The following is a 14,134-nucleotide window of genomic DNA, read 5'->3' on the forward strand; positions in this document are numbered from 1 at the left end:
GATCTGATCAACTTCATTGGGAGCTTCAAAAGAGCAACTTTTACGAACTTCACCATTCTCACCACCTTTCCTCTCGTCGTACGCCACGCACGATGACGACCTCACGCACACAGACCGCAAAACCGGCCTCCACCCGTTCCGCAACCCACCTCAAACGCGTCGCGCGCCATCTCCCCTCCACCACGCGCAATACTTCCGCTACCAGCATTTCCACCAAAATCTCCAAACCTCGCTCATCCTCCATCGCGAAGAGTAAACAACGTACCACCGCACGTACAGACAAAGTCCTCGTTGAGGACCTGTTACTACAGATCGAGCACACTCCATCGGCTGAGATTCTGCGGAGTAAAGCGGTAGCCAATAAGGCGAGCGGCAAGATGAGCGCTGCGGCAGAGAGTGTTCCTGCGCAGGCAGAGGCGACCGCAGTGAAGAAAGATGTAACTGCGCAGTTGTTTGAGCAACTTGACATGCTCGCCGCGCTCAATGTGTGATATTACAGCATGCTACGTCTCGATGTCGTTTCCACTCGCGCATCACGCAGGGCTTCGCAGATTTTGCCACGATCGCTGTATCCGTGTGCACCCCGCCGTACTCTCACTACGTCCACAGCCTTAGCAACCGCGGTCGCACTACAGGTCACGGTTACATTCAATGCATGATATGATATACCACTATAATACAAAATCCCACAAACCGATACACCAAACCCCATGCCCGGCCCGTCTACCCACTACGTCTCCTCCCCATACCTCCCCTCGCCGCCGCCGCTCTATCCATAGCTTTAGCTTTCACACCCAATACCTTCATCGCCGACGCGAGCTCCTCGATTTTCTCTTGCTTGTCGTCGTTGGACTGAATATACAAGATTAACCCAAAACACTGCAATAGCGTCGCACACAGCTCCTGCGTCCACACGGATGCGTTCTCGGGGGCGCTTATTGCGGCCTTCAAACGCGGGTGCAGCGCGAGCATGATGTAGTCCCTGAATGCCGCAAGCGCCATTCTCCGCACGTTATTCATCCGCGCGGGCTGCACTTTCACTTTATCCCAAAATCGCGCCGCATCCTCAGGTTTCATCAGCCCAACTCCGTCGAGTTCCAACTGCAATGGCACAAACACGGCTTCAACGTACGGCAGCACCATGCGCCGATAAAACTGCCACAGCTCGACCACATGCCCGAGCAACTCCTCGTCACCCGTCGACGGCGCGAGTAAACTCGCCGTGCTATCAAACACGGATACGCCGAGCTTTAACATATCCCTCACCTCGGATATCAACGTATTCGGATCTCGTTCCGCGACCCGTCGTTTCGTGTGCAACATGACAAGCTTATTCAGATCCTCGACTGGCACAAGCAAACCGTCCCCGGTGAACAGCGGAGTCACTCGCGCGCATAGAAACGGCCACACGTCTTCCAACGCTTGTTCGCCGATCTTGTTGATATCCTTGAACGACAACGTGCGCACATCTACCGTCGAAATACTTTTCTGCAGCCCATACGGCACGTACGGAGCGTTTGCGGGTGACGACGGATTAAACGAGTATATGCTCCCCGCATCCGACGTCAATTTCGAGTTTGATGCGCTCGACGAGAGAATCATCCCAGGCAATGAATCCTTGCGCGAGCGGAGGAGTAAATGATGCTTATGCTTATCCGTTGCTGAGAAACTTCCCAAGGTAGTCGTTGACGGGAATTGGTGATACGTAGGCGACGTAGGCGACCCTATACTCGGCCGACGCTGCTTATCGAAATACGCAGGCTTACCCGCACTCCCATCAATTGGCGACCGTCGCTGTTTTCCACCGTTGTCATGTTTCGGAAAGAAAAAAGACGACATGACCGTCCCCCCTGTCGACGCCGTCGCACCGGCAGCTGATGAGGCCGTCGGCGTGGTGCTCAAACTCGTAGTCGACGAGTTCGAGCTTGACCCTGAACTCACCGGTCCCAGGGTTGGTAGTCCTCCATCGTCAATGAAAATATTCTGCATCGTCCCGTCGGAGGGAAGCACTCTGTAGGTATGCTGCTGCTGCAACGACGACGACTGTCGTGGACCACCGGTCAGCATCTGTTGTGGCGGCACCACCACAGGCTGCTTTTGTCGACTCTTTGTTAAAAAAGAGAACTTTGATCGCGCTGATGTGCTGACTGACGATGTGGTTGACGACGGCGGCGCCGGTACGGAAGCGTTGAGCGTAGCTGTACTAGTCCCCGCCGACGACGTCGCAATTGAAGATTGACTCGTCTTGCGCAGTAGCTTATTCGCCTTTGTCTTCAATTTCTCCGACTTCTCCACCAGCGACGCAGTACTCGTACTTGCCGACGTAGCCGCCGACGTAACCGCGTCCTCGAGTATTAACGACACCGTCGACGGATTCTTTAGTTGTTGTAATGACTGTCCCGAAAACGATGGGTTCCGATGTTTGAGCGATAACATTGCCGGCATATGTGGGTGATGGTGATGATGATGGTGGTGATGATGCAGACTTGATAAACTCGTCCGCGAGGAATTGTTGTTCTGCAACGTATGCGCAAGGGATGTGAATGTCGCCGTCGCGATCGACGGCACCGGCCCGCGCGATGGCGGCAGCGCAGCACTATTCTGTGCTGCCTGCTGCGCAGCCGCAGCAGTTGCTGCAGCTGCAGCTGCAGACGCTGTCGTCGACGCCGCGGAGGAGGACCTCCTATGCCCGCCTAGCGGCGAAAATGGCACGCGAGCAGACGACAATGACGAAGACAACGTGGTCGTCGAATCCGTCGACGAGCCTGTAGACGGCACCGGCGCGAGTTCCGCGACTGACACATTCGACGCGCTCGCCGTGGAGGCTGTCGTAGCTGCCAACCCCATCTCGTCCACTGAGGTTGTCAGAACTGTGCGCGGGGACGGAATACTCGTCGCCAACGATGCGACTGATGTCCGTCGTGATCGAAGCGGTAGCAGCGCCGGTAACGATATCCTCCTCCTCCGCTGCCGCCGTGTACTGACCGACGCATCGTCGCCCTCCTCGTTTTTATCAGAATCATCATCCGCCTCGTCGTTCGACTCGTCATCCGAATCATCTCCGTTATCCTCACGTCGCGCCGCCAACATCAGCTCGTCCACCATTCCCGCCCCGTCGGCTTTACCACTCTCGCCCTCAGCCATCGGCGACATCGCCGGCGGCCTCACTGCCTCCGTCCCGCCTACCACCGTTACCAGCGGCACCGGCGATGGCGATGCCAGCGTTATGCGGGGATTGGGTCCGTCCAGGGTAACCACTGGCGGCAACGGCGGGGGCGGCGCATGATGCGCAAACACGGAGGTGAACGACGGCATAGATATCCCCGATACAGAGCGTGAAGGGGATAGCGGCGGCATGCGATTACTCGACGACGCGGAGGATAATGACGACGATGAGGATATGGAGCGGGAGAGCATCGGGGGCAGCGAAGACGAGGATGTGCCAGCGTGCATCTGCTGCAACGGTGGGAGTGTGGGTGTGGCTACCAGTGGCGTTGTTGGCCGCGGTGGAGACTCGTGTGCCCCATAACCGTCATCCGGCGTGCGCCAGACCTCGGGCTCCACGGCGGACATTATCGCAGCGAGTCTGTTAGCCGATAAAGTCGAGTTCTTGGGGCCGTCAATCGCTGCGAAACTCGCGATGACGTTAGTGTTTTGGCGGTGGGAATCACTGACCCGCTACTCGGGTTAGCACAGCGCCGCGGCGACCCACTGACCCGGGAGATACCCAGGGGTTTGTGTTGATATTCACCTGCACTCTCTTCATGATTTCCACTCCACCTCCATCGCGCCGCTAACATGGACTACCAGAACCGCGCCGGCTCCAAAAAAGGCGGCGGTGGCGTTGCCTCTTTCAGCGAAACCAACGCTGACCGCCGCGAGCGTTTGCGCAAACTTGCCCTCGAAACAATCGATCTCGAAAAGGACCCATACTTCTTCAAGAACCATCTCGGCTCGTTCGAGTGCAAACTATGCCTCACCGTGCACGTCAACGATGGATCTTACCTAGCGCATACGCAAGGACGCAAGCATCAGACTAATCTTGCGCGGCGAGCGGCACGGGATTCACGCGAGGGACGGAGTGATCCGATTACCGGACTACCCATCGCGGGCGTGCCTGCGCGGGGGTTGATTGCTGGCGCACCAGGCGCCACCACAGTACAAGTGCGACAGAATATTGTGAAGATCGGACGGCCAGGCTACCGCATTACCAAGATTCGCGATCCTGCCACTCGGCAACTCGGCTTGCGCTTTCAACTCCAATACCCAGACATCGGCGCAGACATCGTTCCGCGCCACCGAATCATGTCCGCTTTTGAGCAGCGGGTGGAAACACCAATGGAGAACAAGCACTTCCAGTACCTCCTCGTCGCCGCTGAACCGTATGAGACTGTTGCATTCAAGATCCCGTCTAAAGAAATCGATCGGCGGCCGACAAGCTTCTTTTCTCACTACGATAAAGACACGAACGAGTACTTCCTACAGCTGCTCTTTAAGCCCGACCGCGAGGAACGCTACTCCGGCGTGCCAGGTCTGCGGTGACCTTTACATTCAAAGAGTAGAAATGTATTTGTATATATCTTTATCAAAAACGTACTCCATGATCCCCAGCCAGAGCCCCTCCCGAACACAACGCAACCGAACAATATCACATAACCCGCACGCCGTTGTCCGCCCACGGCGCCATCGCGTCCACAGCGATGTCCGCGTACTCGTCCTCTAGATCGAACCCGGAGTCGTATACACTTGAGCTCATCATACTGCGCTGCCACTCTGCCGTCTCTGGCGCAACGCGCTCATCCAGCGTCATAACCTCACTATCCGCATACGATGACGACGACGCGTAGCTCATAAAATCTCCAATGACCGAATCCTCATCGCTCGTGTAATCCTTCGGTACGACAATTACGCCCCCGTGGACTTGCAAATCGCAACAAAGTAATTCGACCTCCTCTCGTGTCCTACCCGGACCTAGGTACACCCTGAACTCAACCCTACCCAACGCTCCGTAGGATATTCCATATCGTAAATGCCCCAGCTCTCCAAGCTTACGCACGTCGGATACAAACTCCTCCAACGCCACTGCGTGGGCCTGTATACACTCCGGTAACGCATCGAGCACATTCGGAGTCAATGTGCTGTCCAGCGTGGCAAAGGTGAATGTCGGGGTAAGATCGAACGCGATATACGTATCCGCGACCTCATCGCGCTCCGAAAAAGCCGCCTCCGCCTCAGCGCCTGTAATAAGGGCATCTACCGATGCGAAATACTCATTCACGTCCAACCGCGATTCCGCACGTGCCATGAACCCGCGCTGTATCTTCTTCTCTCTCGCCACGCGCCTGCAATATACACTGCCGACACTCTCATGCCCGCGTGTTTTGGCAAGTTGCCCGGCTTGCCACCCCGCAGCACGCACACCACACGACAGATTCGCAACAAGCACGTCCGCGACAGGCTTCGTGGCAAACGAAAAATACCGGACACTCCCTCTCGCTCGGTAGCCGGGGAGTGAATATCCCTGCATCGAGCGCGCGAGCGTGCCGCCGGTGCGGAAGCGGTTTACGTTCACCGCCGCTTGCGCGCCGCCAGGGAACGGAATTGAAAGATTACGTGCTCGAGCAACCAGCGGACTTGTAGAGAGATATCGTTGACCGCCTGCTGTCGGTACCGGTGCCACCACCTTCGCGAACAACGATCGCGCATGCTGTAACACGTACGAGCGCTTAAATTCATCCACCTTCCCCCACGCCTGCGCCGCGGGGTTCAGTGAACTCGCGTATCTCCTCCCTCCCGCGCGCGCTGCCTGCGTCGCATAATACCTGCCATTGCCGCCTCTGCGTGGCGGCATCACAAACGGCCCACGCGACACCGGCACCGGTACCGGCACAGGTACAAGTTGCCGACGTCTACCCCCAAAAAACCCGCCGCCGCCGCCACCGGAACCGCCGTCGTTGTTGTTGTTATTGTGATTGTTGTACACGTCCTCGATTGCCTCACGCAGGTCCCGCGCGCGCTCGCTTGCGCGGCGGTACCACGAGGATACGGCCCTGAACGCCTTTCGAGACGCAGTCATGCCGTGCTTGACTCTATGGAGAGTGGCGAAAAATGATGAGAAAGGTAGGGAGGTGAGAGACCAAGCGAAATGAGCAAGATAAGCCAGTGGCAACTTCGTCATCATCACGTGATCATCTGTCCACCATCGTCATCGACGTTTCAAGCAGCCACTGTGGCTTTTTACGTCGGCTTCATATATTCATGTCCTCTCAGATCCTATATTCCTGCACAGACACCTAAAATACATTCATAGCACCGACCATTCCCGACTCGGAAAACAGCTCTGGCGCAAGCCCAACATTCCGCGTAAACATGTCGTTCCAGAAGTAATCGTCCACCAACAACTTCGAGAAATCAATCACCTCTCCTCCTTGCCCCGTCCCGCCACCCGTCTGCGCACTCGTCGGCGTTCCTTCAAACTGTCCAAATCCAACAGCACCAGTACTGACACCAATCCCCCCGCCGCTGACAGGCGCGCCGGGGAAGTTATACCCAAACCAGTTGAACACCGGGAAATATGGTTCCCCAGGTACATATTGCTGCTGAGACGGATCCAACCCAGGCGTCGGGGCGGATTCCTGAGAATAAGCCGTTGGTATGCCGCCCGCGGCAGGCCCCATCGCCATCATTCCGCTGCTAGTGGGCGTCGCGACACTCGTACTCGATGCCGTCGCGCTCGCCTGCGTTGTCGCCGCCTCCTGCTCCACTTGCGCCGCCTCCTGCGCCGCAAAACTTCGTGCGGCAACGCCGGCTTCTATCGGTGTCGAAAACTGCGCATTCAAGTGCATGTAATGTAGCATCGTAAGCGGCGGCGCCGTGCCCGCCGGTCCGCTGCCGTTTCCGCCGGTCGCAGCGCCCGCGGTCGTCGCAGCGCGGTTTTGCTGCTGCCCCTGCCCATTGAAGATCATCTCGTCTTTAAGCTCATTGTACTCCTGTAGCAAATGCTCTGAAAGTGCGAGCCCTGTCTTTGGCATCCGCAGTTCCTCGTCGTCGTCATCGTCACTTGTCGCGGATTGCGGACCCGACTGCGAATCCACCGCCGCTGAGCTCGCGCTTGTCCTCGTCATCGCCGTTAGCCCAGCTTGCGCGGACGGTGTGGGTGATACCGAGGATAATTCTTGCTCCTGCACTGCAACTGCTGAGAGCATATCCAACGTCGACGCGTGCGCCGCCTCGCCGAAGGTCGTCGCGTATTTTATCTCCGCGTCAGTTTTGTTTTCTGCCGTCGTAGTTGAAGCTGAAGCTGCAGCCGCAGCAGTAGTCGCCGCGCGCGCCTTTTGTGCCAGAAAATTCTCCTTCTGTGTGTGAAACCACAGGTACAGCTGTCCGAGCACGTACTTGAACTTGGTCGTGGTAAGCGACACTCGCTCGTCCTCGCACATCTCGGACAACAATTGATACGTCCGCCCTAGGTAATACTCCGGCCGCAGCATATTCATGGAACACACAGTCGCGAATCTCGTCGTCTTGATGGCGACTAACGCGATCTTCAGCAGAATCGTACAGGCGTAGAGCACGCGCCCCATAAGGTACACCGGCACTACGATCCACTCTTGCGCGGGGACGGAGCAGAACACATCGATAATGGTCTGACTCGATGAGATTAGCCATGCAATCACCTCCGCGTGATGACCCGTGATCACTGCAGTATCGGGGGTAAGCGATTCCTCTGTAAACGGCGCGACAAAATCGTTCCGGTTCGTGCGCGTGTGTAAGCCAACCTCATGCAGGTAAATCTGCCCAGAATGATAGCATATCTCTAAAAACGGACTGTTCTCCGGTGATGACGCTTTCCAATCTTGTAATCGCCGCTCGAAAACCTTGAGCATGACGGATATTCTGTAGTCATTAATATCTACCGGCTCTGTGGACTCAGGTTGATGAAAAATCAGTAATATCTCATCCAATATCGAATGCAGCCGCACGAGCTTACAGAACTGCGCATCCGCAGGCGAATCATTGTTCTTTTCCAGGAGCTCGCAGCAACTATCCAAATAAGATGACCACGGCAACAACCGCGAGTTGCGGAACAACACCGACAGAGTGCTTCCAGCCGTGTACAGAGCCATCCACAGCCGCCTGCACTCGATCGAATTCGGATTCAGTGCATCCGATGACTGCGGCACGCAGGAGTCGCCGGGCTTGCGCTTGCGCTGCGGCTGCGGCAAGCGGCCGAGACCGAGGTCGCGTGCAATGGCAATCGCGCAGGCGGTGAACACGTGCACCTTGTGGCAGCCATACATCTCCGGGTGGTTGTACCATAGACACAAAGTAATTAGACCCTGCACGAGGTCAAGACTCTTGTACCCGACGGCGAGGATCTGCTCAGAGATGACTTTGAACGCTTCCACTGTGAGGTTCACGGAGATCTCAGTGCCTTTTGTTTGGTATCGCATGCCGACAGCGAGAATGGCAAGAGAGAGAACCGGCCGCTGCATGAGCACGTCGAGGAACGTCGTGCCAGGTGGAAACAAAATACACGGGATTTGGGGTAGAAGATTTTGCAGATAATACGCAAACGCTGCCTGCGCCACCTCGTCCGTGATGTTGTGCCGCAAGAGAATATCCACGATATGCCTTGGCTTGGTCACTCGCAGCCCCCATATCTCTGCCATAATGTTCTCCGTAAAGAAAGCACGGCGCATGACGCCCGCAGTGCCGCGGATGTCCCCATTAAACGACAACCCACGAGTGAAGATTCCACGACCAATTTGTGGCGGTCGTGGTGTATTGATAACTGGCGGCTGCTGCGTCGCGGTCGTCTGCGCCGGCTGCTGTGTATGCACTGACGCTGAAGGGGGGTGTAATGGCATCGGCAGCGGCGACGGATTCGAGGACAACGTTGACAAAGGCGTCGACATCGTTCTATCCTCGGCCATGGGTGTGCCCATCTCCTTCATCTGGGGTAACATGTCGCCTTCAGGCGAGGTAGCCTCGTCTCCTTCGTGGTCGTCGCCGGTAGCGACAATCAATCGTTGCGTAAGTTCGTTCACGCGCTTTTCCAGATCCGCAACCCGGGTATCCGTCCTTCGCTGTCTTTTACGCGGATTCACCGTAAACACGCACGGCCGGTTCGTCTTGAAGCACCGGTGGCAAACACCCGCAGGGTCATTCTCGTCGTGAGGTGCGCAGCGCACCTTGAGCGCGCGGCAGTTGTCGCACGCACGCGAGCGCTTGTGGTCATCGACCACTCCAGCAGCAGCAGAGGAGTGCGGTGGCGTGCGTTCGCGGCTGTGGACGGAAGGTGCCGATGGAAGTGTGTAGGGCTGCCTTGGAGGAGGCAAAGCGCTTGCAGCGGAGCCGGCGAGGATGGCACGCGGGCCGGGGAGGGAGATTACGGTACCGTTCGCACCGGCAAGAGCGGGAGCTTGTGTGGACGGAGAATCGGTCGCGCCGGTGGCGGTATTCCGCGCATAAGAGGGGATCATGAGAGCGGCCGCGGCGGCGTGGATGGCGGAGGACGAAGATATGGCGCCAGCGGTGACGGCAGTGTTTGATTGATGCGTGGAGGAAGAGGAAACTGATGCGGAGACAGTCTGGGTCGAAGAGGAGTGCGTCGGGGACGGATTGGAAATATTGCCGACTTCGGGTTGAAGGTTGAAGTAGTTGTTCATGGCGTGGTATGAGGGTATTTGGTATGCCTGTAAGCAGAGAGCGCGGAGTAGCGCGAGTAGAGTAAGAATACTGCGGCAAGAGCAGAATTCAGTAGGCGTCGAATCGTAGTAAACACTCGCCGGCACTTTCCTCGCCGTCAACTCTTCTTGCTGCTCTGGTTGACAAGTGGAGGATGAGCGGCGTCGGCGGAACGCCGTCGGTCTGTCCGCGCCTCGCTGCGCCACTTTGCAGAGACGTTAAGGTTTCACTAAACCCGTTCTAGCTACAGTGCGGCGCTCCGCGCTGCACTGTCTCTGCTAGTGCTAACCCTAACGCACCCGTGGTTCGGCCACTCGCCGCTCCGACGCCGAGCCATCACGTGTCTTTTTCAAGCCACTCTTCGCTGCAAACATTGCCCGTTCCGACTGGTGAACACTACAGTGTCTTACGATATCAGAGTAGTACTCCGTCTGCTACAAAAAACACCACGCCTCAAAATTCGCAGATCGTAGCAACTCGCCGTAGAACCGCACGGCTGAGTGCGTGTCCTCAAAAAGTCCCCTCTCCGGCGCAACCGCCTCCGCGAACAGTCCCTCGCTCACCGCGTCCTCCCCATACGCATCGCTGTTCCCATTCCCGTTCCCAGATCCTGTCTCAATGGATGTACTCGGCGCCGCGGTCGTGTCCACTGCCGGCGTCGGCGTGCGCCGTCGTTGCCGCCTTCGTTCCTGTTCCTGTTTTGGTCCCGACTGCTGCTCGTCCGCTGCACCTTTGCCCAGCGACGTAAGCAGACTCATCGCGTTCAGTAGGTCCTTACCCATATCCCCAGCCGCGGCTGCCATCCCGCCATCCGTATCCTCAGTTTCCACGCCATTCCTATTTCCACGGCCCGTCCCGCTGCTACTGCCCCCGCCGCCCTCTAGCTGTCCCAGATGATACATAAACTCCGCGTACGAGAAATTCTTCGCTGAGCGCTGCGACACGTATAAATAACGCTTTATCGGCGACAGGATCTTTGCCGTCAGCACTGCAAAATGCATGCGCACGGCCTTGTCAACTCGTCCCCGCGGTGTGTTGTCCGCGAGCATCTGCGCAATGTCCTTCAAAAACCGCTTATCTCGCACCAGATATTTTGGAGCACGCGCAGGCGAGCTTGCGAGCGCTGCTTTGCCGAGGCCGACTGATTTCAACATCTTGTTGAAGCTCTTGCGTTGCCATTCCACAGTCGCAGTGACAGGGTAAAGTAGATCAATCGTCAGCTGCTGCGTCGATGCAGTAGCGGGCATCATGTCAGGCAGTACCGGTAGGAAATTCACGTTCAACGACGGGCGTCCGTTGCCAGCACCCCATGAGCTACCATAGCTGTTATTATTCCGTCGCGCGGTGACATCGACAACGCACACCGCACCGTCGCAGTCCTCCGCCATCTGGGCAACAAAGGGGTTCGTAAACCCAACAATTCCAGGCACAGGATGGCGCGAGACCACATTTAACGCGTCCAAGTCCGCGTGCATGGTCACGTACTCGCGTACCAACCCCGTGTACGGAATCGGCTTTATCAAGTCCACCGCGTTCGTCACAATCCGCGAACACAGCGCGGGTGTGTTCGACAATATCGCCAACGTGCGTCCGAGCATTACGAGCTCGTAAATCGTGTACAACTCGGTGACCTCCTCGAATGCGCGCGCAAGCCAGCCCCACCCCCCGCCGCTCCCGCCGATAGACCCGTACAGGTACACGTCCGTGTCATCCGCTTTGCCGGAGTAATCCGCAAACGGAATCGAAGAATCCGCCGCGAGATGCACTCGGATCTTGTCGCCGAGGTACGCGAGGTCGATGTACTTTCGCATTCTGCGCGTGCGCTGCGGCGAGTTTGTCGAGGAAGATCCCCGCTGCGGCGACGGCGCGACGACAGCGCGGGTCGCAATAGTCAGCGGGTCCGGCCAGTGCGCGATATGTCCCGCCGCAGTCTGTAACACCGGAATCAGCGCGTCCGTCGCGAAACTGTATTTTGCGATCTTGCGCACACAAGTCTCAAATAGCGCCGGGAATTCGTACGGCGAGATTAAGCACAGAGATTTCTGTGAGTAATGCCGCACTTTCGAGGTGTCTTTGTTCTGGCGGAAGAGCACATAGCCATATAAGCACCGCTCGCCGCCGGACGCACCGTTGCCGCCGCCGCCGCCAGGGAGTTGCGCGAGCGCGGAGGTGGGGGGGAATGTGATGTTGTTCGATGTGGATTTGAACCGAAATGAGTGAAACGCCTCAGTAGAGTCGCCGGCATAACTTTGCTCCGGAAACGACGAAAAGCAACTACCTTGTCAGCACTGTCCGTTTCCATGCTCACTCCCACAACTTACACAGTTTTCAAGTCCGCCTCCGAGAATTCTACCGCAGGATAAATGCACTCAAACTCCGGGCCAATTTCAACGTTAAAATCAAGTGCGCAGAAACAAGTCACCCAGTTCTGCAGCCCTGCAAGCGAAAATGGTAGTGCGGACGGGGAAAACACGTCCGGCCTGCTCGCCCATATCCCAGCGACCGCCTCGGTGAACGAGCCGCCGTGTGTCTGGTCCGCGGTCGTCATTGTGCGGGAGTAAAGAGTGTGCTGTCACGGTAAGCGGAGCAAAAGGTGTTCAGTCGGACAGGCGCATGCTTGGCGGTCCACCGCAGGGTGGTATGGAGAGTGCTGGCTGACGGGTTGCGATATCGTGAGCCTGGTGAAGGTGCGTTTCCGGCGGCCTCGGCTTCGCCCTTCCGCAAACTCTGCTCCGCGCTCGTGTGCGGCTGCAAGCTATGGTTACTTCATTCAGGGCAATATAAACTTCAGCGAACAGCGTCAGGAGGATTGTGAACAGTATTCCGGGGGAGGGTGTAGCTCGCGCGATGAGATGCGCGATGAGTAGCCGCCCGGTTCTCGTTGCCATACATTGGCTACCTCGATATGGATAGAGCACAAGTCATAATACAAAAGAAAGTCTCGTGTTTTCCAGGCATTTTGGTCATCATCTACTTGGACGCCTTCACGGCGTGTGGAAGGACCAGCGAAATCTGGAACCGCTGCCAGCGCCACCAGACACCGCTCGCGCCCACTCACCACCCTACCATTCCATCCCTCTCATACACCTACCGTCCAAGCCAAATCCCCATTCACCCCCGGCGGCACGTAAAAGAGTCCGTACCGGCGGAGAGAACGACATATATTCCAGGGGTCGCGAGCCTGTCAAACTGCTGCGAGAACCTTCAAACTCTCCGCCATTTTCTCGTCTTCGTCTGGAAACCCTGTACACGAGGTGCGCACACCGACGCGACACTATGACCAGTTCTGTTACCACCCCGCCCGCCGACGAGGTCGTGTGTATCACCACACCACCCCTCGGCACGACCGCAACAAACACACCCACTCCTGCCGACAACCATAGCAACACCACAAACCCCAAAAAAAGAAAGGAACCCCCGGCAGGCCTCTCCCGCAACGCCTGGAAACGCGAACAAAAGAAGCAACGATGGCTCGAGCAAAAAGACGAACGAAACAGATTCCGGCGAGAGAAGAAGAAGGAAAAAAAACTTCGTCGGCGGCAGCGCGAGGGCGGCGAAGAAGCAGAAGATCGCGACAGCGACGACGATGGGAAGAAGCACGCAGGTGAGATCTTGGCTAAGCAGCAGCGAGATGTGAATACGCCCGCGCCGATTACGATTATACTGGACTGTGCGTTTGATGATCTCATGACGGAGAAGGTATTACTATTCTGCACGGTCTTCGCAACTGCACGCACTGACGAGTGAAACACAGGAAGTCATGTCGATGTCGCTACAACTCACGCGGTGCTACTCTGAAAATCGCAAAGCCGAGGTACCAGTACATCTGCGTGTGACATCTCTGAACAAGCGTTTGCTTGCGCGATTTGAAGGGCCTATGAAAGGGCATTACAAGTCGTGGAAGGGCATCTCCTTCTCCACGAGCGACTACGAAGTACCCCTCGTCCACGAAGGGGAACCAAACGAAGATGCGGAAGAGATGCGTAAACGGATCATCTATCTCTCCTCGGACTCCTCCGAAACCCTCACAGAACTGGAAAACAACATGACGTACATCGTCGGCGGCATCGTTGACAAAGGTCGCTACAAGCACCTCTGCCAAAACAAGGCAACTGAGCAACACCTGCGCACCGCGAAATTGCCGATCTCGGAATTCATCAAGATCTCAGGCCGCACGGTGCTGACCACCAACCACGTCGTCGAAATCATGCTCAAGTGGCTGGCGCTGCGGGATTGGAAGCTCGCGTTTGAGCAGGTGATTCCGCCGCGGAAGCAGATCGGGTTTGAGAGTTCTAAGCAGAGACAGCGGCGGTTGACGGAGGAAGGGTGTGAGACTGAGGAGGGGGGTGATTCCGATGAGGCCGATACGGAGGGTGACAAGGGACTCGTGGAAAGCACAAATGTGAGCGCATCATAGACTATAACAGCGCCAAAACTATATAGT

General features: G+C 56.9%; 8 protein-coding genes across 8 annotated transcripts; 2 read left to right on the forward strand and 6 right to left on the reverse strand.

Annotated features, from left to right (window-relative positions):
- Positions 1-47: 47 nt before the first annotated feature.
- V1518DRAFT_422841 (uncharacterized protein) lies at positions 48-865 on the reverse strand. The gene has a single exon (XM_066905545.1). The coding sequence runs from the start codon at positions 467-469 to the stop codon at positions 59-61; it is 411 nt and encodes a 136-aa protein (XP_066757257.1). The 5' UTR covers positions 470-865; the 3' UTR covers positions 48-58.
- Positions 643-2,535, reverse strand: V1518DRAFT_422842 (HbrB-like-domain-containing protein). The gene has a single exon (XM_066905546.1). It carries the CDS (start codon positions 2,443-2,445, stop codon positions 724-726), a length of 1,722 nt encoding a protein of 573 aa, XP_066757258.1. The 5' UTR covers positions 2,446-2,535; the 3' UTR covers positions 643-723.
- A 1,242-nt stretch (positions 2,536-3,777) lies between these two features.
- On the forward strand, positions 3,778-4,610 carry V1518DRAFT_422844 (uncharacterized protein). Its single transcript, XM_066905547.1, has one exon. The coding sequence runs from the start codon at positions 3,799-3,801 to the stop codon at positions 4,540-4,542; it is 744 nt and encodes a 247-aa protein (XP_066757259.1). The 5' UTR covers positions 3,778-3,798; the 3' UTR covers positions 4,543-4,610.
- On the reverse strand, positions 4,567-6,189 carry V1518DRAFT_422845 (uncharacterized protein). Its single transcript, XM_066905548.1, has one exon. It carries the CDS (start codon positions 6,179-6,181, stop codon positions 4,649-4,651), a length of 1,533 nt encoding a protein of 510 aa, XP_066757260.1. The 5' UTR covers positions 6,182-6,189; the 3' UTR covers positions 4,567-4,648.
- Positions 6,190-6,255: 66 nt separating this feature from the next.
- Positions 6,256-10,042, reverse strand: V1518DRAFT_422847 (uncharacterized protein). Its single transcript, XM_066905549.1, has one exon. The coding sequence runs from the start codon at positions 9,669-9,671 to the stop codon at positions 6,294-6,296; it is 3,378 nt and encodes a 1,125-aa protein (XP_066757261.1). The 5' UTR covers positions 9,672-10,042; the 3' UTR covers positions 6,256-6,293.
- Positions 9,921-12,495, reverse strand: V1518DRAFT_126932 (uncharacterized protein). The gene is made up of 2 exons (XM_066900713.1): positions 12,012-12,495; positions 9,921-11,964 (listed from the first exon to the last, which is right to left on the reverse strand). The coding sequence occupies exons 1-2, from the start codon at positions 12,236-12,238 to the stop codon at positions 10,125-10,127; spliced, it is 2,067 nt and encodes a 688-aa protein (XP_066757262.1). The 5' UTR covers positions 12,239-12,495; the 3' UTR covers positions 9,921-10,124.
- V1518DRAFT_422849 (uncharacterized protein) lies at positions 12,015-12,670 on the reverse strand. Its single transcript, XM_066905550.1, has one exon. It carries the CDS (start codon positions 12,576-12,578, stop codon positions 12,288-12,290), a length of 291 nt encoding a protein of 96 aa, XP_066757263.1. The 5' UTR covers positions 12,579-12,670; the 3' UTR covers positions 12,015-12,287.
- A 102-nt stretch (positions 12,671-12,772) lies between these two features.
- V1518DRAFT_126944 (guanine-1-methyltransferase-domain-containing protein) lies at positions 12,773-14,130 on the forward strand. Its single transcript, XM_066900714.1, has 2 exons — positions 12,773-13,389; positions 13,445-14,130. Exons 1-2 carry the CDS (start codon positions 12,967-12,969, stop codon positions 14,105-14,107), a joined length of 1,086 nt encoding a protein of 361 aa, XP_066757264.1. The 5' UTR covers positions 12,773-12,966; the 3' UTR covers positions 14,108-14,130.
- Positions 14,131-14,134: the final 4 nt, after the last annotated feature.

The sequence above is a fragment of the Limtongia smithiae genome, assembly GCF_038497785.1.
Source record: "Limtongia smithiae strain NRRL Y-17922 unplaced genomic scaffold V1518scaffold_15, whole genome shotgun sequence".
NCBI lineage: Eukaryota > Fungi > Ascomycota > Lipomycetes > Lipomycetales > Lipomycetaceae > Limtongia > Limtongia smithiae.

Bases quoted from the DNA above. Each gene is read 5' to 3' on its own strand.
- V1518DRAFT_422845 (XM_066905548.1), bottom strand. From the start codon at position 6,181: ATGATGACGAAGTTGCCACTGGCTTATCTTGCTCATTTCGCTTGGTCT.
- V1518DRAFT_422847 (XM_066905549.1), bottom strand. From the start codon at position 9,671: ATGAACAACTACTTCAACCTTCAACCCGAAGTCGGCAATATTTCCAAT.
- V1518DRAFT_422849 (XM_066905550.1), bottom strand. From the start codon at position 12,578: ATGGCAACGAGAACCGGGCGGCTACTCATCGCGCATCTCATCGCGCGA.
- V1518DRAFT_126932 (XM_066900713.1), bottom strand. From the start codon at position 12,238: ATGACGACCGCGGACCAGACACACGGCGGCTCGTTCACCGAGGCGGTC. The intron at 11,965-12,011 runs GTAAGTTGTGGG...CTGACAAGGTAG, and splicing joins GAGGCGGACTTGAAAACTGT to TTGCTTTTCGTCGTTTCCGG.
- V1518DRAFT_422842 (XM_066905546.1), bottom strand. From the start codon at position 2,445: ATGCCGGCAATGTTATCGCTCAAACATCGGAACCCATCGTTTTCGGGA.
- V1518DRAFT_422841 (XM_066905545.1), bottom strand. From the start codon at position 469: ATGTCAAGTTGCTCAAACAACTGCGCAGTTACATCTTTCTTCACTGCG.
- V1518DRAFT_422844 (XM_066905547.1), top strand. From the start codon at position 3,799: ATGGACTACCAGAACCGCGCCGGCTCCAAAAAAGGCGGCGGTGGCGTT.
- V1518DRAFT_126944 (XM_066900714.1), top strand. From the start codon at position 12,967: ATGACCAGTTCTGTTACCACCCCGCCCGCCGACGAGGTCGTGTGTATC. The intron at 13,390-13,444 runs GTATTACTATTC...AGTGAAACACAG, and splicing joins ATGATCTCATGACGGAGAAG to GAAGTCATGTCGATGTCGCT.